The sequence below is a fragment of the Tachyglossus aculeatus genome, chromosome 8 (genome assembly GCF_015852505.1).
Source record: "Tachyglossus aculeatus isolate mTacAcu1 chromosome 8, mTacAcu1.pri, whole genome shotgun sequence".
Taxonomy (NCBI): Eukaryota; Metazoa; Chordata; class Mammalia; order Monotremata; family Tachyglossidae; genus Tachyglossus; species Tachyglossus aculeatus.
The window spans coordinates 8,832,535-8,857,298 of record NC_052073.1 but is presented as its reverse complement, the minus strand read 5'-3'; the positions used below and the strand labels follow the sequence as shown (position 1 = coordinate 8,857,298).

Sequence of the window (24,764 nt, the reverse complement as noted above, 5' to 3'; positions counted from 1 at the left end):
TGACAACCTCTTTTACTACTTTCCCGCTAAAAGGCACGAAATGAAGATGAACGGCAGTTTTTAATAAATCTAAGATACTTCTTAACTCCAATCCCTGTCCACAATGGAGGACTGCTTACCTTTCATAATGTACTCATTTTCCGAAGAACCGGGAAGTGTGAGCGCTTTGAAAAGGTTTGTTAGCAGAATCTCTACAAAAGGTACCATTTCTGCAGCTGTAATGCTGTAGGTAGGGGAAAAAAAATGTTAAAATACCTCCTCCTCTACCACGATCAAAGAAGCAGTGCTGTTCTCATCCACTACCAGTGGAGAGAGGCAGCAGCTGGAACTTCAGCAAGTTGCCTTCCCAGCTACTGAAACATTAGAAATGCTCTAATGGCTAGGGATGACCCTGCTGAGGCCCTACTGAGAGCTCACCTACTCCAGGAGGCCTTCCCAGACTGAGCCCCTTCCTTCCTCTCCTCCTTTTTCCCCCCTCCATCCCCCCATCTTACCTCCTTCCCTTCCCCACTGCACCTGTATATATGTATATATGTTTGTGCATATTTGCTACTCTTTATTTATTTTACTTGTACATATCTATTCTATTTATTTTATTTTGTTAATATGTTTGGTTTTGTTCTCTGTCTCCCTCTTTTAGACTGTGAGCCCACTGTTGGGTAGGGACCGTCTCTATATGTTGCCAACTTGTACTTCCCAAGCGCTTAGTACAGTGCTCTGCACACAGTAAGCGCTCAATAAATACGATTGATGATGATGCTACACCAATAGGAACCTGAAAACTGTACATTCAGCTGAAATGTACAGCTCTTACTGCTGTTGGTACTCTATAACTTATTGGTTTTACTTCATTTGTCCTCTTCTATCTACTGCCAATTCCCTCCCTTCTGGACTGTGACCCCCTACCAGGACTATGAAGTATCATCCTCACGCTTTGCCCCAACACTCAGAAGAGTGTACTACACAAACTAAGCACCCCCAAAATGTGATAACTAACATACCATCGGATATTCAGATAAATTGCTTAAGGTAGGGAAAAAGAGGTAAGGTATGCATGCTTACTGATTTGATCAATAATTAAAACCCCAAAACAATATAGCAACATTTTTTGATAGCAATGGCCTCTAACTTACAGGGTAGTGTTGCTTGATCCCCTCATAGTGAATAACCTTTCAAGAGCATGAGCTGCATATGTGTGAACTACAATACTTTCAGCTTGAAGATGACTGATCAAAAGAGGAATGGACACCAAAAGTTGCTCTTTTGGGACCTGAAAAATTCAAAAAGGAAACAGGTAACCTAAAAATTCTGTCTACAGATTCAAGTTTTTTTTTTTTTTTAATCCTAGAGCCAGCTTCCCTTTATATTTAGTTCCAATAGGAAGTGATATGCAATTTCTGACGTCTATGATGGTCAGGGGGATTTAATACAATGGAACAGTTAATGCTGTGTTCTGTTCTACAGTCTGGTCTTCTAATCTCAACAGCTATGAAGGGTTGTGTGAGGTCAGAAACTGCAGACATGTGGACTGCAAAATGAGGAAGTAGACTGCCTGAGAAGTTTCTATTTCTCCATGACAAGTCCCTCAGCATAATGGAAGAGTGACTGCAAAATGATAGGAAGTATTCTTCTCTGGCATCAAACCCCAACAGATAATAAGTTGGCTTTGAAACCTTTAGAAGATTGTTTTTACATAATGTAAAAAAGTGTTCAAGACAACCTTTCAGTTAGAAATTGTGTCCCCTTAGGTATCCTGACTAAGGTACCTTATTTTGCACACTAAAATAGTGTTCCATGTCCTGTTTGAACTCTGGCCACTTTCACAAGATACAGTTGCAATAAACAGACACATAAGTGATCTTGCAAAATTTTTCTGTGGGCCAAACCCAGACTCTAGTATAAAAGGAAGAAAGTCACCTTTCAACTATTACAAGATTCACCCCTGTACTGATGACCAAAAAATATTTCTGAGGAAAACAGCATTATTGATGACAGCACACTCAGAATTCCACAAAATCTACCTTCCAAGTGACAAATTATATTAAGAAAGTAAACAGTAGATTTTAAATATCAGGTGAAGTGATTGAGCTCTGTGCTATAAGACTTACTTTATAAGTTGAGCTATTTTAAAGTGATCTAAATAACCACCATAAAAGACAACTTACTTGATTCCTGAAAATCATGATATACTTGATACCATCAGCTTTAAGGACAGGAAATTCATTTACTGTGAAAAGAAAGTAATGGTAATGTCAGTCCTGAGCATTGGCCCACAAACCAACAATTTTTTCCATAATAAAAACTGGGACATTCTTGTCGGGTTTTAACAGTAAAAACTGGTTCTGAACACTCTTTCCTTTCTCAAGTCACTAATGCTACAACTTCTATCAACTGCATTTTTAGAGTGCTTTCTTTTAAAAACATGATTATAAAATACCGTTTAATGAGCAAATGGCAATGAATTGAGTCAAAGTTTGAGATAAAGACCATAATGATGATGACTGGTCCCTTGCTTCCTAACACTGAGGGTTATGGATACCACCCGTGGAACACTAAGGCAGCCTTGACTGGGATTCATTCTTGGCTTAGCTCCAACCCATCCCAAGAAGCAATGCAGGGAAGCTGGTTCTCGTAAATTAGTGCCTAATTAGTCTTAGAACGCCAAAGACAAAAATAAAATTTACTGGACCCGTTCTTTCCTTTCCACCCAAACCCAGGTACTTGTCATTGCCCTGGATAGATGCCACTTTAAGCCTTCTCGCTAGTCTCCGTACCTCCGGCCTCTCTTATTTCACTTGGCTATTTGGATCATTTTTTTTTTCCCAATTGTCATTTTGCACATGTCGTTGCCCTAGTCCCCACAAACCTTCAGCAGTTTCCTACTCCTCTGGAGCAAGCAGAAATTCCTGACTCCTGACTATGAAGCACTCCTTCCGCTTTCTCCCAAACCAATATCATGGGGCCTCATTCCCAACTCTGCCATCTGATCCCTTGGTCATGCATGGATCTCTCTCTTCTCTCATCCCTGCCAGATCACAATGCTCTCTATCTTCAAAGTCGCTTCTAAGTCCCCACCTACTCCAGGAAGCTCGCCTTGGTTATTCTTTCCTTCCTTAGGTCATATCCTCCCAACTCCCACCCCAGCCCTCATGCACTCCCCATCACCCACAGAATTCCTGTACATATCAACTGACAAACTACAATTTAAAGCACTTCCTTTTTTCCAAATATCCATTTCCAGTTTCACCTTTCTCTTTCTGTAAATGAGACTAACATTATTTCCTGTTAGATGGAAGATTAGTTCAAACGTACTCCTCTTCTCAAGTGCTTAGTACATTTCAGTGTCAAAATACTCATAATGCATACATCACAAAAAGATCCTCAAGCACCTATGCACATTTTATTAAAAAAAATCATTTCTGTAAATATGAATATGCATGACAAGGCACTAATAATCAAGTGTTTAGTACAGTGCTTTGCACACAGTAAGAGCTCAATATATACAAGAATGAATACTGATCAAACCTACAATGGAAATAATTTGGAAGGGGGGAAAGCAAAGGTACACGCGGAAAAACAATAACCACACTTGCTTACCGTTAGTGGACTTTAAATCTGGCTGAATGTGATTTACGAAGAATTCGGTTAGATTTACAAGTTCGTTTGCTTGTGTAATTCCATGCTGAAAAATAAATTTAAGACCAATGAAATCAACATCGAGAGCCATACTGGGGCAGTGTGAACAAGTAATGGAGTGAAGGATTCTATTACACTCTCTCGAGAATTAAGTCTAGTGCTCAAAAAATACCTTTGATCGAAAGACTGATTGCTGTATGACCGTACTTCAGACACCTATTTGTAAAATGAGGATAATACTTGAATATATTATTGGCCAAGTGACTCAGAATGGGTCACTAGAATGAAAATTATAAGCCTTAAATAGCCCATCCCTAAATAGAGGTCAAGGAGGACAACTATGGTTGTCAATAACCACTAATTATGATTAACAAATGCCATAATTGTTAATAGTTACCCATTCCTCTTTGCATCGAGCAGAAACTCCTGACCGTTGGCTTTAAGGCACTCCATCAGCTCTCTCCCCTGATCCCCACTCTTCTCACTTCACGCAGCTCAGATGCTTCGCTCTCCAAAGTCAACCTACCTTCTATACCTCATCATTTCTCTTGCCACTGACCTTAGTCCCACCCTTCTGCTTCACAGCTAGTAGGACACCGCTCTTCCCATCTTCAAAGCCATTCTGAAAGTACATCTCCTGCATGAGGTTTTCCCTGATTAATCTCTCATTTCCCCCAATGTACTGCCACTTCCTACCTTCTATACCACATCACTTCTCTCGCCACTGACCTCTTAGTCCCACCCTTCTGCTTCACAGCTAGTAGGACACCGCTCTTCCCATCTTCAAGGCCATTCTGAAAGTACATCGCCTGCATGAGGTTTTCCCTGATTAATCTCTCATTTCCCCCAACGTACTGCCACTTCAGAGTCAACGAAGCCCTGAGGTGCTCACACTCCTCCCAGGGGGTCAAGGATCGAACCACAACAATAACTCTGTTATTCTGTACTCTACCAAGTGCTCAGTACAATGTTCTAAACACGGTAAGCATTCAGTAGATTGTAAACTCCTTAGAGGCAGGAAATAGATCTAACTCCCTTGTACTCTCCCAAAGAGCTTATTACAGTACTTTGTAAACAGTAAATGCTATTAAATACTCCTGATTAACTGATTTGGCAAATTCAAGGTATCATTTTCATCAGAGAAAGGAAAGTCAAGCAAATAGAATGAATACCAGAGCAGTTGCCTAGGTGATTTCTGAAGTGCGTTAGGCAGGCAAAGTGTAGATAGGCCATAATATATATATATTTAATTGGTCCCACTCAGGCATTAGTCCAAATGCAGCATTATCATGCTATCTACCATAAGAATACACTCAGAAGTGCTACAAGTTTTGATTACAGTGCACTGTACACTAAGGCATATAAATCAGTTCTGTCACCAGTCCATGGTGTGACCGGGATTTCTATAAGGATTTTTTCCAAGAGATAACTGGGATCAGAATCTTTAAAGGACAAAAAAACCTCTCTCGCCAAATATCTATGGGGACAATATTTAATACTTTTGGAACTAGGAACTCAGCCAATCTCCAGAAATGCGATGTGGGCTAACCAACCGCATATTACACATTTCCCTCTTCCCCTAGAGCCTGTCCCTTTAACTTGCTGCTCCCTGGGAAAGACTCCAGTTTAAATGGATAAAGATCCACTTTTCATCAACTAGTTCCCTCTTCAGAAGCAGCATGGCACAGTGGATAGAGCACGGGCCTGAGATTCCGAAGGTCACGGGTTCTAATCCCGCTCTGCCACATGTCTGCTGGGTCACCTTGGGCAAGTCACTTCACTTCTCTGTGCCCCAGTTACCTCATCCGTAAAATGGGGATTGAGACTGTGAGCCCCACGTGGGACATGGACTGCGCCCACCCTGATTTGCTTGTATCCATTGCAAAGCTCGGGAGCTCGTTGTGGGCAGGGAATGGGTCTGCTGGTTGTTGTACTCTCCAAAGCGCTTAGTACAGTGCTTTGCACACCGTAAGCACTCACTACACTTGAAGGAATTGCTTAGTACAGTGCCTGGCTCATAGCAAGTGCTTAACAAATACCATTATTATTATTAGAAGAGAGCTGAATGAAAGGATAATCTCTGGGCAAAACCAACAAAACGTTTCTCATTCCTAGTTCTTAGCTTCTTTGCAGACGAGAATAAACATCAGAGTAACAATCAGCATAGTATCTTTCCAGATGAGAGTAGCCTCTGGGGAGGTATTTGATTAAAAGGAGGTCAACTACCAAAATTACCAACAGCAGTCGCAAATCCCCTTTTGGGCTGGAAACAGCTAGGTTGGGCTTCTTTTTTTCCCAATCAAGCCTTAAGCCTCAGCTTTTGAGTCACGAAACCTTAGTCTGCTTCTAGCCTGTGGTCTGATTTCTGGACTTGGGAGGTTGTTAAGCTGTTTTTTTAATAGGTGTAAATAAAGAGGTAATCACCCTCTGAGTCTGGGCTTTTGATGCCAAAGAGGTGACGAGGTAAATGGCAGCATCCTTGTGCTTCCAGTTGACCGATGGATTCTTCGCATATTCCTGCAGCATGGAATTAACATAGCCGGAGAAGATGCCAGTCACAGGTCCTTCAAAAAACTTGCATAAACCTCGTACTAGGTCACAAGCAGCTCTGCGCCTGGTATCAATATCTGTAAAATTAAAAACAATTTTCCAAAGTAAAGAACAAGACGGGCTGCCTGGTTGACAACATACTGTAAGTTTCCAAATTCACTTAAATTCACTTAAAGTAATTCACTACGTTAGCTGGCATTTTAACGACCAGAAAGCTCCAGTAAATGGCACTTCTGAGACTTTGGTATTAGCTGTCTTTGAGTAGGGGGCTAGTGAACTCAAATCTGAAGGCTTCTCCCATGGCATTTAGCACTGATCGAAGCAGCGTGGTCCGGTGGATACAGCATGGGCCTGGGGGTTCAGAAGAACCTGGGTTCTAATCCTGCCTCTGCTACTTGTTGTTGTGTGACCTTGGGTAAGTTACTTCACTTCTCCGTGGCTCAGTTACCTAATCTGTAAAATGGGGACTAAGACTCTGAGCCCAATGTGAGACATGGATTGTGTCCAATCTACTTAATTTGTATCTACCCCAGCGCTTAGTACAGTGTCTGGCACGTAGTAAGTACTTCAATACCATAAAAACAAACAACCCCCCCACCCCATTCTTCCATCAGAGTCCTAGCAAGGCCATTTTGGACAGCATAAGGGGACACAAGCAGATGTCCCACTAATACTTAGGCCTTCATAGCCTTGTACAAAATTCCCTACTTGGTAGCCCAGCCTTGATAGACCAGAATTTGATTAATTGATACCTCTCCTTCCCTGACATTGGAGATAAATTTTCGAAGAAGACAGTATATACTATTCACTGAGAACTCTACGAAGAAGATAATAAGCAAGGGGCCTTGGAAAACAGAAGGACCCTAGAATATAGAAACAAACAAGCAGATATGGGCCGAGCTACCCTGCGGTGTCACCAGTCCAGAAGAAGCATGAAGCCAAGAGAAAGAGAATAAGACCTGGAGGCAAGAGGTTGTGGGTGGGTGTGAAGCAGGAAGATAGCTGAGCCAGATGGTGGGAGCGAGGGAACGAAGAAAAACCTGGCAGGGAGGGAAGAGGTTCAGAAATTTCCACCTCTCCTCCAAAATATTTCTGGATTTGCTACCGAATATCGTGTGCAGCTTAATTTCATCACCTTAGGTGGAAAACTATGCATTGCAATCTAGTGGCACCAAGCTTCGAAATGATTTGAGAAGCAGTGTGCTTAGTGGCAAGGGCACGGTTTCGCCGCTTGTCTGCTGGGACAAGTCGCTTCATTTCCCAGTGACTCAGTTTCCTCATCTGTACAATGGGGATTAAGACTGTAAACCCCATGTTGGACATGGTCTGTGTCCAACCCGGTTTGCTTGTATTTACCCCAGTGCTTAGTACAGTGCCTGGCACATAGTAAGCACTTAAATCCCATTAAAAAAGACCATTGGAAGAATACATCAGCATGTTCCAAGATCAAAGCGTGATCTCTCTCCTTATGTCTATGGGGGCAAGTCAACCTCTTGAACTCCCCAACAGGGCACAGAGTGAGCCCTGGGTGCCTGCTCATTCTGCCCAAGGGTTAAAGCAACCCTATGGCTACCTAGAAGACCTTCATTCTCTATCAATTTGATAGTGAGAAGAGACACTTTTAAAATAAATGAATGTTGTCACAGGTCTACATTTTCAGGACCCTCTAATTTACAAAAATCTTTCAGTTTTGGTCAAGTATTAATGGTATAGTAAACTGCAAAGAATAAAAGTGAGAAAATGAGCTCGGGAGATATCTGGAGACGTAACGATAGCTTACCAGACCCTTCTAAATCTCTTCGGATATACTCTTCAGAATTATCTTCAAAGGCTTCTTCGTCAGCAGCTACAAAGAAGGAATTGACAAATTACGGCGGACGTGTCAGTGCGCTTTGCGGCCTGCTGCTCATAACTGTGGTTTTGCTTCGTAAGAAACAATTGCCATCAAATGAGTACACAGACATTAGCTTCAGTATTAAATACCAAAAAGGATGCTTCAATTAAAAACAATTCGCGACCCAAATCTCTGTTCTTTTACAAACTTGCTATTGAGCTTGATTCAACTTAAAATTCGATTTACATTAAGATGCAAACCTCTGGAAGAGACGAAATCTTCCTTTGGTGTGACCTATGCAGCAACTACTACAAAATTACAAATACTATCAAAACTCTGCAGTGTAAGTTTAAGTGAAATTTAAGGGAAATCCCAATTCCAGAAGGGACTAATTCCTGTGTCTACTCCGTTCAATCGTTGAATAAGCAGGGTTGAAATGACCAATTATTTGACCAATTATTAGCAGTAAGGCTAACTAGGAGAAATTCTTAATTATTTTGCTAAGAGCCTAGAGGTAATGTTAAAGCCCCGTCAGAGCATGCCATCTTTACACAGAAGGTTACATTACAGCAGCTGCATTTCTTCATGCAAATAGGAGAGCTCTTTGTGAGCAGGCAATTTATCTGTTATATTGTTGTTACATTCTCCCATTCGCCTAGTCCAGGGCTTTGCACACAGTGTTTTGGCTTATGCTGTCGAGTCATCTCTGACCCATAAGCGCTCAGTAAATACAACTGACTGATTATAGAGTGGAGCACACTCGGAACAAAACACAATAGGCCTATTTAACTCACGACCCCCGTGCGATTCACTGTGAGGATGCCAATTGCTCACTATCAGAGAAGTGGGAAAGCTGTTTGAGTTGATGAGACTCTCTAGGATCTAGGGGTTTGGGAGAGGAGTCACTTTGGAGCCAAAAGCTCTCCCAGCTGGAAACTGACTGTAAGCTTCTCATGGGCAGGAATCATGCCCACCAACAATACTGTATTGTACTTTCCCAAGCGCTTAGTGTTGGGATGGAATGATGGCCCCTCTAGCACACAACAATGAGGCGGGCTGCTCAAAGAGGGGAAAAGGTAGGCTCAACTGTGCTCTCCTGCTGCTGCCGCTATCCTCTTCAACTCTTGAACTTACAGGGGAGAGGCAACGAAGCAAGCACCAGAATTTAGTTGCGAATTAAGAATTTAGACGGAATATCCTAAAAGTGAACAGCTGTTACAGGAACAATCTAAAAGACACTAACCCTCTCGGTTTACAAAAGCTTTTATTAGGAATTATTCACCCCCCCGAGCTACATTCATATTCTAAAGTGATAATTACCTCTAAATTCCATGTTAGGAACAATAACCTTCTCGCAGATACTTGTCAGTGTGTTCTGGTCCTCGAACAGATTCTTATAATGAGGTCTTTCACAAACTGAAGCCAGAAATTGAATTGCATTACTTACCAACTGGAACAAAACACAAAAATACATACTTTAAAACTGCATTTTTGCCTCTTGAAAGAGCAATACCTACTGCATTTTCTAATCACCAACTTACCAAATCATATTTAACCTCTTGGCCTGTCGTAACTAACAAATTCCAGATTGCTGTGACAAAACGAGGCAGATATGGCCGGAATTCTTCATCGTATTTTTGAGCATACAGAGCAGCATTATCACAAATCTGGGATTTCAACAGTTCCAATAAACCAGCTTCCTCTTCATCCTCATGTGAAAGAAAACTGAGAACTCAAACCTGAAACTTTCATCAATACTATCATGAAAATTAAGAGACACAGTAAAGAGCAATTTAATACAGTTAAGATAAAGTGCAAAGCCAAGTAGGTTACATTTCTTAGAAAGATGTAAAGCATGTTCAAATCTGATTAGTCAGCCATTCAAGACAGAAGGAGCTTAGGTGGACTATTTTCATTTTATATTAAAGTTACTCAAGAAGGGATGCTGCAAAAATTGCCCATTTAAAATGAAAACTCTCTCTTATAGCAGCAATAACCTAGTGATTTAACTCTACCACCTGGAAAAATGTATAAATTGACTTCTCAAGCTTACTAGTTCCAGAATACTGTTTAAAATAATGCCAAGCCTCCTATCAGTAAATGCTGCTATCATTTTACTAGTGATTGAAAGCACCATTACGTTTTACAGTACCGCACCTCTCTCAACTGGAAAGACAGGAAAAAACCTCAGGGAAAAAAGAGTCTCTTCCCAATCTGATCAGAGAGCAAATTAAGCAGCAAAAGATACCCTGAAGACCTGCCACAGTTCACAGACATTGGTCTAATTTGGCCTCCTCTACCCCTAGCCAGTAAATGACTCTGTCACTGTCTGTCTCTGACTCAGTCTCCCTCTCTTCCTTTGCCCTCAGATGTTCCCTAATCCTACCCAACTCCTCCGCCTATCATCCTCAAACCTACAACCTTCCATTCTACGATCCAGACTCGCCCCACAGGGTGACAGGGGAGCTTTTCGGCCTAGCAGAGTAGTCTAGCAGATGGGAGCAAACTAAGGGTTTTTTGTGGAATGCCTGAATCAAAACAAAACCGTTTGAAAGCACTGCCTCAGACACAGAAAAATTCTAATTTTATGTACAACGACTCATACTGCTTCCGGTACTCGGCGGTAATGCAGCAACTCAGGCGAGAGAAAAATACGCAATGGACAAATGGAGAGCTTCACATAATACTTACATCAGTTTGCAAAAGCTTATTATCTAAAGTTAAAAGATTATGGAAGTTGGTCATCCATGTCTCCATATTATCTTCAAAAAATTCAGGAAGATCCTACAAAAGACAACAGGAATCTCATGCATGAATTTGATAGTATGACAAGTTAATGAAGAAGACAAAAACACCCACGTCTTTTTTCTCAGCTCACATTACTATTTGCTTTGGCCAATTTAGCAACAGTTTGGGTTTGATATATTCATTAGGATAATATTTCTATTTGCAAGTTTCAACTCCTTGGTTACTACACTATCACTTGAAAGCCATATACATCCGAAAGCATGCTATTATTATTATTATTATGGCATTTGTTAAGCACTTATTATGTGCCAGGCACTGTACTAAGCACTGAGGTGGGTACAAGCAAATGGGGTTGGACACAGTTCCTGTCCCACGTGGGGCTCACCAACTCAATCCCCCTTTTACAGATGAGGTCACTGAGGCACCGAGAAGTGAAGTGACTTTCCCAAGGTCACACAGCAAGCAGGCGGTGGAGCTGGGATTAGAATCCAGTTACCTACAGTACACCATCAGCAAAATGGTCACTTGCCTTCTGCAATCAACTACCTCTTCTCCCACCATACACCGTCTCAGATGAGACAAAAGAGAAGCATATCACAGGCAAATGAGTAGTAGACTACGTCCCTGAGAAGCTCATGACATGATTCTCCTCAGGTGCAAAGCTCAAAAGGCAATCAAATCGATAGTCGCTTCATTTATGTGGGGAAGCCATGGATTTTTTCTCCTCATGGAACCTGTGTTTCTGGAAGGGGATCCAAATGTCCACCCCTGTAATAAGACTGAGCCTTCTGCTTTGGCCTGTAATATTTTCATTCTGTGCTGTGTGGACACAGGACTGTAACAGCGCTTATCCTATCCCATCTTGCCTGCTGCATCAGCCTCCTTGCTGATCTCCCTGGGTTAGAAAATGAAAACACTTCCAGGATTTTGCTTATGGCCACATCCCAGTGGCAAAGGCTGAGGTCTGCCCAAACTTTTTATAAGGATGTTACATTTACCAAATACTTTCTCTCCTTCACCTCTGGTTTTTACTGTGTCCTTTAGTTTACAAGTCTTATTATCTTCAAGTTTACCTTGCAATTCAGTAAATTTCCAACCAATTATATTTTTTGGTAGTACTCTCTTTTTCAGTTATAATCCTCTTTAACTATTTCTTTTTCCATAGACCTAGAGGTTATTTCAAAAGAAAGTACTGTAAGAAAGTACTGAAAGTAAGACTGTAACATTAATTCAGGTGCTAAAAGACCAGAATGCAGTGCTTTTGCTCTTTAGGAAGTATTCCACTTGAAATTCAGAGTCAAAGTAGAGGAAAATTAAGGGTGTAATTTGAATGTATAAAGCAGAAGATTTAATCTCTGGCTGTAATCACACCCAATTTACATATAGAGATTCACAATTTGCCAAGACAAAAATGTGTGTGCATGGCTTTACATCCTTAATTCTAATGGTAAATTTGAATCTGCTACAAGCATTTTGATTTTAAATTCTTCTTTCCAGGAACACATCTCCAATCTACAGCAAGATAGTGTGCCATATTACTAGTAATGGTGAAACAGAGCTCATTCCTCATTGAGTGAAGCTAACTCACCTGAAAGTTTAAACTGTAGAACAGTTTGGCAATCAGAACTAAGGAGGAAAAAAGAACTTTCAGAGCAGAAGCATCAGTTGAATGGGTACTGCAGAGTTCAATAGTGGCCTGGAGAAAAAGGAGGGGAAAACCAAGGAATTAAATTTATAGAAAACATGTGAAAAGTCAATCAAGATAGAGTTGAGCTGGCATTAACATTTTGAATAATTGAATTTTCAACTAGCATTTTCTCTAGCTCAATCACTTTATAAAAATACCCACAGGTAGATACAGCAAGCACAACTGCCCTTCAAAACATACAAAGCCATTTGAGCATTCCTTTTCAAATACTTTAAAAGGCTTACCAAAAGAAGCTACACCATACCTTGAAAAGATTTGTCAAGGGTAACGCAAAGGCATCCAGAACAAGTTTTATTTCAGTCCACAGTTCATTTGACTTAAACTCATGGCGATATCTATACAAGAGGTAGAAATATTTAACTGCATTTTAACTCCACTTTAATTACAGAACATGATTCATTGTCTAGAAGGATTTAAGATACAAATGGCAAAGTTCATAAGATTTCCATTTTCACCTATACACAGATTCCAAAACTGTTCCATAGAATCGATTAATAGCATTTATTTATTTACTACGTGCAGAGCACTGAATAAGTGCTTCAGAGAGCACAATTCAATCATTCATTCAGTCATATTTATTGAGCGCTTACTGTGTGCAGAGCACTGTACTAAGCGCTTGGGAAGTATAAGTCGGAAACATATAGAGACGGTCCCTACCCAACAACGGGCTCACAGTCTACAAGGGGGAGACAGGCAACAAAACAAGTAGACAGGTGTCAATACATCAGAATAAACAGAATTATAAGTTATATTATAACATCATTAATAAAATAGAGTAATAAATATGTACAAATATACACAAGTTCTGTGGGGAGGGCATGGGGGTAAAGCAGAGGGAGGGAGTGGGGGCGATGGGGAGGGGAGGAGGAAAATGGGGGGCTCAGTCTGGGAAGGCCTCCTGGAGGAGGTGAGCTCTCAGTAGGGCTTTGAGGGAGGAAGAGAGCTAGTTTGGCGGATGTGTGGAGGGACGGTAAGCGCTCAATAAATACGATTGAATGCCGGGGTCGATGGCGGGATAGGCGAGAATGAGGCACAGTGAGGAGGTTAGCGGCAGAGGAGCGGAGTGTGCGGGCTGGGCTGGACAAGGAGAGAATGGAGGTGAGGTAGGAGGGGGCAAGGTGATGGAAAATTTGAAGCCAGAGTTCATAATTACGTTCCCAGCCCACGGTGAGCTTACACTCTAGAGGGAGAAGTGAATTTTCAGTCATTTTTTTTTTAAGGACAGATATATGACCTTTTGTTTTAGGTGATAAAGGAGAATAAACTACTCTCTTTACCATTTCAGGGCCAAGTTACCAGTCCTTAGAAAAGGCAGTCATTTGAAAATAAAAACAAGCACATTCGGGAAAAAAACCCCCCAACAAAAAAACCCTTCATTTTTGCCTTCTTATATACAAAAAGACCAGTACCTTTTAAATAATGAATGAGCTGTGCGTAGGACTCCATTAATAACATGGAAGTCCCCACTCTGAAACCGATTCACCATTTCTGTCAGTAGGTCAGGCCATTTCTGAGGGAAATCTTCTCTACCAATAATGCTAATTGCATCGCTCAGCTGAAAAACAAAGGAATCGGTAGGTGAAAGTCTCAATGAAATAAGCCTGATGAGCATTAAAAAAAAAATGATTACACATTTTTACCTGTTTTTGGATTTGTTCTGGACTGCTAAGCATCAAGTGTACTATGTTGGCCTTTATGGCTATTCTGTCTGCTTCGAAGATTTTATTTGGTTCATCTTCAATCTACAAGTAAAATCAGAGATTTGGTAAAATATTACACAACCACAACTTGGAGAAATGTTCTTTTAGTTTTATCCCCCCTTTTAATGTCAGTACATCATCTCATCAGTCATATCTTCAGGACAAGTTGCAGAAATATAGTAATTTTCACCTTCACCCACGAGGCAAAGCACTTCCCTGGAGAGGCTTTCACTATTTATAGTTATTTTAAAATATAACAAAAAGCCTTAAAGAAAACAAAACACCAAAAAAACCTCAACCACGCCTCAACATAAAAAAAATGGCCAGAGCTGCAACACAGTTGAAATTCACCCATATTGTAGGTTCAAAGTCCAAGCAATTATCTAGGTAAGCTGAACCTACTGAAGATATTGAGGTAACAACAAGAACTCAGAGATTGTACAATCCATCTATCTCTTCCATATAAACCAAATAGAGTCCATTTATTTCCTGTTTAATATTAGTTTAGCAGTACTCTGTCTTGATTCTGAATGCGCAGAAGAGCTAAGACAAATACACACTTATATACTATACTACTTACAATTCTCCAGTTCCTCTTAATGTAGTTCTTGAATGTTACGGAGGCACACACTTTGATGACATTATCTTGCGACTTCTCCAGAAGTGTTAAAAGCAACAGTGGGTAATTCTGGCTTCCTTCAACTGATTCAAGAAACTTCTCGGCTGAAAGAAAATTTCAGTTCTGGGAAAAGCCTAAATTGTCTTTTCTATATCAAAATCTACTTAGGAGACTTTTGCAAGTGAAGAATACACTGCATTTCAAGGTGCCAACAAAGTGGCCCATTATCATTTCTACTGGAGATCAAATAAATACAGGAAATCATCCACAATTCCTTTTAAATCAACATCTCTAACATTAAAATATACAGCCATTGACATTTAACCAGCTCCACCACTGACCCATTTGCCTCTCGGAAAGAATCTTTAAATCTGTGTCCTAGTTTCTTTAATACTATGAGAGTTTCACCAAGGATATTTTAAAAGGTGATAGTCTGTAGCTTATATATGCTAAAGTGCATTTCATAAAAATGACATTTTTGCATTATAATTAGCATCTTTCAAAACTTGTTGAACAGCCAGATACATTTCTCAATAGAATAAAACTCGGGCCAAAAACTAAAGGTCAAGTCTTGGAAAATCTTTTTTTAAAGCAGAGAAGAATCAACAAAAGGCTAATTTGTTCTTCTTCAGGAAGAAAAAGCCCCTCAAAATGCAGTTGTTTACCTGGACGCCTGATGGCAGGATCAGGATCAAGTGTCTTCTTCAAATATTCAGTTAATGTTTGCAGGTTTGCATCACTCAACTCCATCATTGCAGAACTAAAATAAAGACAATGTTTTGGTGACTACTGAGTGACTGTCTTTTGTCCATTCCACAAAGTCTAGTCACTGTTGGCATTTGATGATAAATGCAGCCCACTCCTCTATATAAATGGATTATTCCTTTATTTTATGTGATTATGTTAAGAATGCTTTAGTTGCAAGCATTATTACTCTGCCCTTCTTGACTATGGTGAGCCAAATTCCGAAGGAAGACTGAGGAGAAAGAGAAGTGGCAAATTAAGAGACACTGGAAAAATAATAGTGGTAGGAATGAAAGAAGAATGGAAATAGGGCAAAAAAGTTTGCTTGCCTGGAACAAGAGGGAATGAAAAGAATGAAAAGACTGAAACAATAATTCCTATAATCCAAAGATAAATAGAAAAGTTGTTAAAAAGTGTAAATCAGTTTGAATATTGCCAATCCACAAACAATAAGGCCATTATTTCACTTAAACTCACCTGTAGGCTATTAATGAATCCTTCCACTTTCACATAAAACCATGCTGCCTCTCAATCTTGTACAAGGGCAAAGACAACATGGGGAAAACAGGAGACTAATACCCTTTCTATCATAAGAGCTTTCTACTAAACACCTATTTCATGCAAGACATTATGCTAAGGGCTTTGGGAAATTATAAAACAATACTTTATATTTATAAAGCACCTTTCTGTTTCCAAAGTGCTTCCACATTATTTATCTCATTTTATCCTCACCACATGGGGGGGGGGGGGGGGGCAGGTGTCATTATCCCCCCTCTGAAGGGCAGGAAGATCATCATCATCATCAATCGTACTTATTGAGCGCTTATTGTGTGCAGAGCACTGTACTAAGCACTTGGGAAGTACAAGTTGGCAAGAGATCGAGACTTGCCTGAACTGGGAACTAGAGCCCAGTTCTCCTTGGCTTCCAGACATGGGTTCTTTCTGTTAAGGTGGCAAGGCCAGAAAGGAAGGGACTGATTTATAAATTCTGGTATTTGTTAAGTGCTATTTGCCAGGCATTGTACTAAGCTCTGGGGTGGACACATGCAAATAAATCGGGTTGGACACAATCCCCGCCCCACACGGGGCTCACAGTCTTACATTTTACAGATGCGGTAATTGGGGTACAGAGAAATGAAATGACTTGCCCAAAGTCACACAGCTGACGAGTGGCAGAGCCAGAATAGTGCTCTATCCTCTGCACCATGCTGCTTCTCTCATGTCCTGCATGGGGCTCAGAGTCTAAGTAGGAAGGAGAACAGGTTTGAAATCCCCATTCTGAAGAGGAGGGAACTGAGGCACAGAGACTTGCCCACGGTCAAACAGCAGGTAAGTGGTAGAGCTGGGATTAGAACCCAGGTCCTCTGATTCCCAGGCCCATGAGCTTTCCACTAGGCCACACAGCCCACAACAAGCTTACAATCTAGAAGGGGAGACAAGGAAGAGGAGTTCAGTTTTTGCCTGTATTACAACAGTGGCACTGGAAAGACACGGAAATGAAAGATCTCAAAGAGAGTTGGAAACAGGAGATTGTAGAGCAGGTGAGAGATAGGAATTTGGGAGTTATATGCATAGAACTAATGGCTGACAAGCTCTCCAAGTAGCAATAATGATATTTTTTGAGCTCCCACAGGGGTTCTTTACTAAGCACTTGGGAAAGTACAACCAAAATTCAAGACACATTTCCTGCCAATGAACTTACGTTCTAGTAGGATAGTTGCTCCAAGAGAGGGAGTGTGGAAATAGAGGCCTTCCCAGACTGAGCCCTCTTTTTCCTCTCCCCACAGCACTTGTATATATTCATACAGATTTATTACTCTATTTTACCTGTACATATTTACTATTCCATTTTGTTAATGATGTACAACAGCTTTAATTCTATTTGTTCTGATGATTTTGACACCTGTCTACCTGTTTTGTTTTGTTGTCTGTCTCCCCCTTCTAGCCTGTGAGCCCGTTGTTGGGTAGGGACCGTCTCTATATGTTGCCAACTTGTACTTCCCAAGCGCTTAGTACAGTGCTCTGCACACAGTAAGTGCTCAATAAATACGACTGAATGAATGAAATAAAGAGTAGAGGACCCTGACCTGGGCCTTGTAGGATTATCCACAATCAAAGGGTGAGGAGAAGAAGACGAATCAGGTAAGGAAACTGAGAAAACGTAGTAAGGGAGATAGGAGGAAAACCAGGGCTGTGTAGATAAATCCAAAGTTATAATAATAATGATCATCATCATCAATCGTATTTATTGAGCGCTTACTATGTGCAGAGCACTGTACTAAGCGCTTGGGAAGTACAAATTGGCAACATATGGTATTGTTGAGCGCTTACTATGTGCAAAGCAATTATACATGAACATAGCTGTAATTTTATTTATGTGTACTGATATTTGTCTCCCCCACTCTAGACTGTGAGCTTGTTGTGGGCAGGGAATGGCACCGTTTGTTGTTTTATTGTACTTTCCCTAGCGCTTAGTACAGTGCTCCGCACACAGTAAGCACTCAAAAAATATGACTGACTGAATGAATGAACGGAGAGTTTCTAGGAGAAAATGGTCACCCAAATGAAGCAAACCAAGAATGACTACAATAGCCATTATATTTTGCCAGGAAGAGGTCAGCTGAAGCTTTTGGTGAGGTCTCAGAAAAGGAAAGACGGTGAAATACAGATTATAGGTCACGTAGTTTAAAAATTCACTTATCACATCAATCAGTCAGTGATATTTGAGTGTGTACTGTGCGCTTAAGCCCTCGGGAGAGTACAATACCAGAGAGCTGGTAGACACATTCTCTGCCCACAATGGACTTAGGGTCAAGAGGGGAAATTTACAGTCTCTCTTCAAAATTCTCCATTTTCTTCCCAACATCACCATCAGCTTCAAGGTTCCTCACCAACTACCTCCATCTTATACTTAGGCTAATTTCACCTGCTGCTCCATAGCTCCCTCTCTTCATTCTTTTCTAGCTAACCTTCTAACTAAACCTTGTTCTTGACATTCCCACTGCCCCCTCCTTATTCATACCGTTTCCCTGACCTGAAACTCTGCCACCCTTAACCCATCAGACACGCAGGTCCTCCTAAATTTTCCAACAAGCCTTCCCTGATTTATTCCCAATACTTCAAAATCACCTCACCCATCAGCCACCTCTGGCACTTACACATTTACATTCACTCTCAGCACCTGTTAATTTCTGTTTAATCGATTGTTCTGTTTCGTTTACTCTGATTACCCAATTTGCAAATATTTTTATGTTTGCCTCCCCACATTAAAACGCAAGATCCTTGAGGGTGGGGTATGCATCTCATCTTCGGTTGTACATCCCCAAGTGCTCAGAACATTTTGCTGCGCCCACTGGGCACTCAGTAATACCAGTACAACCACCGCCAACATTCATTCATTCATTCATATTTATTGAGCACTTACTGTGTGCAAAGCACTATACTAAGCGCTTGAGAGGGTACGATACAACAATAAACAGGCATTCCCTGCCCACAGTGAGCTCACAGTCTAGAGGGAGGTAAACAGGTATACGTAGTTGTTGCTTTTTGATGGCAAGTGTGGGGCCTTGACAGGCTGTCATTCAGTCAATCTTATTTATTGAGCACTCACTGTGTGCAGAGCACTGTATAAAGTTATTGGGAGAGTATAATAAAACAACAGACAGACACTCCCAGGGAACTTTTAAAAGTGTTTTGATGGTGAACGTTTTGTGGAAGCAGCGGACGTTCAAGACTGTGAGCCCACTGTTGGGTAGGGACTGTTTCTATATGTTGCCAACTTGTACTTCCCAAGCACTTAGTACAGTGCTCCGCACAGAGTAAGCACTCAATAAATACAATTGATTGATTGATTGAATGGAATAGGCAGTGTTTCGGAGGTTCAGAGGCATACTGCACAAAGTGGCAAACAGGAAGTCTGCCTCATTTCCAAAGCTTTATGTACTTTGAGTTGTTCTTGGGTCTCTCACCCACAACCAATCTCTGAATTTTCCATTAAGCCTGATAATAAAAAGTACCCCAAAAGCCTGACTGATTGAAAGGCAGTACTGAAATAGGCTTCCTAATTGGTCTTCATTCAGAACTTCCTCATTAGTGAATATTTTTGGTATGTCAACTGTGTGCATATTATTGCAATTAGAACCAAAGAGATTTATCCCCAAATGAAGCAGCCTTGATTTCCAACCCAATGGGAAGACAAAACCAGCAACATATAATAATAAAAATAAAAATAATAATGGCATTTGTTAAGTGCTTACTACGTGCCAAGGACTGTTCTAAGCGCTGGGGGGATACAAGGTAATCAGGTTGTCCCACGTGGGGCTCAGTCTTAATCCCCACTTTACAGATGAGGTAACTGAGGCACAGGGAAGTTAAGTGACTTGCCCAAAGTCACACAGCTGACAAGTGGCGGGGCAGGGATTAGAACCCATGACCTCTGACTCCCAAGCCTGGGCTCCTTCCATTGAGCCATGCTACTCTCTTCTCTATATAGTCTATAAACAGACACTTCATACCTGGCTTCCATACACTATAGGTGGAAGAGGGTAAATGAAATTTACTGAAGTTATAGGTTTTATGGATCAGCTATTGTCAGAACTATATTCGACATGCCCATGAACTTGTTGCATTCACTCGCTGCACGCACTGTCCCAAAAGGAATGTACCTGGTTCCTCCACACTTTACTGAGACTGCCACCATCGTTACCAGTGTGAATCTTTAAAAATGATCATATATTTGAAAAAAAAAAAAAAAAAAGCAAGGGGAATGAGAAATCTACAAAGCTTTTCCAAAGCAAGCTTGGGCCTGAAGGCACCAAACTAACTCACAGAGAGCAATGCCAAAAAATTATCAAATCATCTATTTTAGGAAACAAAACTCTCTTTCACTTGAAAAATATATTTCATGAACTCAAGAATAAATTTGCGAGCTTTTAGGAGACATTTCACTCCAACCTCTTAATATTCTTGGGCCTGAAGGCACCAAGCTAACTCACAGAGAGCAATGCCAAAAAATTATCAAATCATCTATTTTAGGAAACAAAACTATCTTTCACTTGAAAAGCATATTTCATGAACTCAAGAATAAATCTGCGAGCTTTTAAATTTCACTCCAACCTCTTAATATTCACCAGCATGGAGATTTACCTTCCACGTCGTCTAGCAAAACCACGGCCAATTCAAAAATTAGAAAAACAGTCTCATTCGGCATCACCTCAGAAATAATCATCATTCATGTGCCCCTTGTTTAGTTTTCTTACAAAATAACCTATAAACCATATTATTAATCTATCAATCAATCGTATTTATTGAGCGCTTACTGTGTGCAGGGCACTGTACTATAAGCGCTTGGGAAGTACAAGTTGGCAACATATAGAGACAGTCCCTACCCAACAGTGGGCTCACAGTCTAAAAGGGGGAGACAGAGAACGAAACCAAACTTACTAACAAAATAAAATAAATAGAATAGATATGTACCAGTAAAATAAATAAATAGAGCAATAAATATATACATATATACAGGTGCTGTGGGGAAGGGAATTCCAAATTCTTTCCCATTTGATCTTAATGTCTGCATTCCAAGTTAGGTTCGCAATCATCTCCAAAATTGGTTAGAAAGGACAAGCTTAATTGACTGCAAGAGTTATTTTATTCCCACTCGGGTCTGAAAATGCCTCTCCCTCACTCTCTACATTGTAGATGTACTTTTTTCCTCAAGGGGAGTTCTGTTCATTTCACTCCCGCGAACCTTAGGGGATTTCCACTCATTGTTAGGATTAAATCAACACTGCTGATCAGGGTGCTTTACAGCTCTACACTAAATGAACCCTAAACCTTATATAGCCACCACCTTCCTGTGACTTCCCACCTGGCTCAAGTCACCGGGCACCTCTATTTTCCAACAATTCCATCTTTCACGCCTGTTTTTATCTAGAATACCCTTCTCTTCACCCATCTATCCTGCCCCTCCCTCAAAGCTCTACTTTCCATGAAGCCTTCTCAGACTGTTATGACTGGCGTTACCTGGGCTAATCACATTAGCGACTTCCAGGCTTTCTGGAGACAACAGTAGCTACACAAAATACTTATATTCCTGTCCTATCTACCAACTCTGCTGCATTCTCTCTGTGGGGTCTGCACATAGTAAGCGCTCAATAAATATCGCTAATTGATGATTGGCATGTTTCTGTCATCGTTGTAATACCTCGTTTTGCCTTAGTTATTACAGAATACTAGTGCGTGTCATATTTTCTTCCCTTTGACATCTTCAGGGTGTATTAGTGTTCTTTGCATTTAGTAGGAGCTCAACTGACATTACTATCAATGCAAGAAAAGGGAAGGAAAAAAAGGCAGAAGGAAAGAGTTCTGAGGCAAGATACTGCATGGCACACCTTCAAGACTATTCCTTATTAATTGGCATTTGTTAAGCGCTTACTATGTGCAAAGCACTGTTCTAAGCGCTGGGGGGGATACAGGGTGATCAGGTTGTCCCACGTGGGGCTCACAGTCTTCATCCCCATTTTACAGATGAGGGAACCGAGGCCCAGAGAAGTTAAGTGCCTTGCCCAAGATCACACAGCAGACATGTGGCAGAGAGTCGGGATTCGAACCCATGACCTCTGACTCCAAAGCCCGTGCTCTTTCCACTGAGCCACGCTGCTTCTCATATTAGTTAAACCACCACTCCCTAAGCCACAAGTTGCTCTTGGGAGGTTCCCCCAACCACGTTGTCCCACCCAGTCGGCTACAGGGAGCAAAAAAAATAGAAAGCATAAGAGAAGCAGCGTGGCCAAGTGGAAAAAGAACGGGCTTGGGAGTCAGGAGGACCTGAATTCTAATCCCGGCTCCGCCACTTACCCGCTGTGTGACTGTGGGCCAGTCACTTCACTTCTCTGGGCCTCAGTTCCCTCATCCGCAAAATGGGGATTCAACACCTGTGCTGTCTCCTACTCATGTCCCATGTGGGACCTGATTATCTTGCACCTACTCCGACGCTTAGTACAGTGTTTGACACAGAGGAAGCGCTTAACAAATACCACAATTATCAGAGATAAATCCCATGCTCCTATAACAACAGTATCTAGTGAGCTTGTTCCGTATACAGAGCATTCGACTACACACTTGAACTTACCATCTAGTGGGGGATATGGACATTAAAATAAATTACGGATAGGAAGAGCAAGTGCATGCAAGGATGACTCCGTAAAGGGAAAAGAAGAGGGGGTGATGTGCAATTAGTGACATGTGATTTTAGTATGGTTTTGGGGTTAGGGCCTTAATTCTAGACATAGTTGAGGAAACAGACAAGGAAGGGGTGGGAGGTGTCTGGACTCACAAAGATGTAAGGGTGGAGGAAGATACCAATCAATCAACTGTATTTATTGAGCACTTACTGTGTGCAGAGTACTGTACTGCTTGGGAGAGTACAATATAACAAAGTTGGTAAACATCATCATCATCATCATCAATCGTATTTATTGAGCGCTTACTGTGTGCAGACCACTGTACTAAGCGCTTGGGAAGTACAAGTTGGCAACATATAGAGACAGTCCCTACCCAACAGTGGGCTCACAGTCTAAAAGGGGGAGACAGAGAACAAAGCCAAACATACTAACAAAATAAAATAAATAGAATAGATATGTACAAGTAAAATAGAGTAACACATATGTACAAACATATATACATGTACATATAAACATGCTCCTACTGAGTCAGTAGTCAATTGTAGAATAATAATAATAATAATAATGATGGTATTTGTTAAGCGCTTACTATGTGCCAAGCACTGGGATAAATATAATGTAATTGGGTTGCCCCACGTGGGGCTCACAGTCTAAATCCCCATTTTACAGATGGGGCACAGAGAAGTGAAGTGACTTGCCCGAAGTCACACAGCTGACAAGTGGAGAAGCGGGATTAGAACCCACAGCCTCTAACTCCCAAACCCGTGCTCTTTCCACCAAGTCACACTGCTTCAATTTGGGGATTTCTGTGCTTCCTATGTGCAGTGCCCTGGCCTAAGCACTTGGGAGAGGACAGTTTAAAGACACATTCCCTGCCCACAGCAAGCTCAGAGTCTAGAGGAAGAAACAGATACTGATGGAATTTAAAAAATTGCAGCTATGCCCACCGCAAGCTTACAAGGAGGGGCACTTCGAGACCCTTCCCACCAATGAGGGGGGAAAAAAAGGAGGCAGTACACAGAGGGTCCAGGGGTTTCTTATTACTCTATTTATTTATTTATTTTACTTGTACATTTCTATCCTATTTATTTTATTTTGTTGGTATGTTTGGTTTTGTTCTCTGTCTCCCCCTTTTAGACTGTGAGCCCACTGTTGGGTAGGGCCTGTCTCTATGTGTTGCCAATTTGTACTTCCCAAGCGCTTAGTACAGTGCTCTGCACATAGTAAGCGCTCAATAAATACAATTGATTGATTGAAGTTGTGAAGATATATGTTGTGGACAGAGCATGGGCCTGGGATTCCTGTATATATGTATATATGTTAGTACATATTTATTACTCTATTTATTTTACTTGTAGATATCTATTCTATTTATTTTATTTGGTTAATATGTTTGGTTTTGTTCTCTGTCTCCCCCTTTTAGACTGTGAGCCCACTGTTGGGTAGGGACTGTCTCTATATGTTGCCAACTTGTACTTCCCAAGCGCTTAGTACAGTGCTCTGCACACAGTAAGCGCTCAATAAATACGATTGATTGATTGATTCAGAAGGTCAGGGGTTCTAATCCTGACTCCACCACTTGTCTGCTGTGATAATTAAGGTATTTAATAATGATGGCATTTGCTGGGCACTTACTATGTACCAAGCACTGTACTAAGAGTGACCTCATCTGTGAAATGGGGATTACGACTGTGAGTCCCACGTGGGACAATCGGACTACCTGGTAGCTACCACAGCGCTTAGAACAGTGCTCGGCGCATAGTAAGCGCTTAACAAATACCATCATTCTTATTATTACCTTTTATCTCTCCCAGTGCTTAGAACAGTGCTCGGCCCATAGTAAGTGCTTAACAAATGCCATTATTATTATTACCTTGGATCTCCCCCAGCGCTTAGAACAGTGCTCGACCCATAGTAAGCACTTAATAAATACCATCATTATTATTATTACTCTGTATCTACCCAAGCACTTAGAACAGTGCTCGGCACATAGTAAGCGCTTAAATACCATCATTATTATTACCTTGAATCTACCCCAGCGCTT

General features: G+C 41.1%; 1 protein-coding gene across 1 annotated transcript in view; it reads right to left on the bottom strand.

Annotated features, from left to right (window-relative positions):
• The window catches only part of CSE1L (chromosome segregation 1 like), a 43,657-nt gene that overhangs the window by 13,717 nt on the left and 5,176 nt on the right, over positions 1–24,764 (bottom strand). Inside the window, exons 2-16 of the mRNA XM_038750207.1 lie at positions 15,461–15,555; positions 14,757–14,899; positions 14,117–14,218; positions 13,886–14,031; positions 12,721–12,811; positions 12,357–12,464; positions 10,712–10,804; positions 9,562–9,729; positions 9,341–9,470; positions 7,967–8,032; positions 6,061–6,263; positions 3,598–3,682; positions 2,166–2,227; positions 1,134–1,270; positions 120–223 (exon numbers count right to left, since the gene is read on the bottom strand). Coding sequence (XP_038606135.1) covers positions 120–223; positions 1,134–1,270; positions 2,166–2,227; positions 3,598–3,682; positions 6,061–6,263; positions 7,967–8,032; positions 9,341–9,470; positions 9,562–9,729; positions 10,712–10,804; positions 12,357–12,464; positions 12,721–12,811; positions 13,886–14,031; positions 14,117–14,218; positions 14,757–14,899; positions 15,461–15,548 — 1,726 coding nt within the window. The 5' untranslated portion in view covers positions 15,549–15,555. The remainder of the gene's footprint in view (positions 1–119; positions 224–1,133; positions 1,271–2,165; positions 2,228–3,597; positions 3,683–6,060; positions 6,264–7,966; positions 8,033–9,340; positions 9,471–9,561; positions 9,730–10,711; positions 10,805–12,356; positions 12,465–12,720; positions 12,812–13,885; positions 14,032–14,116; positions 14,219–14,756; positions 14,900–15,460; positions 15,556–24,764) is intronic.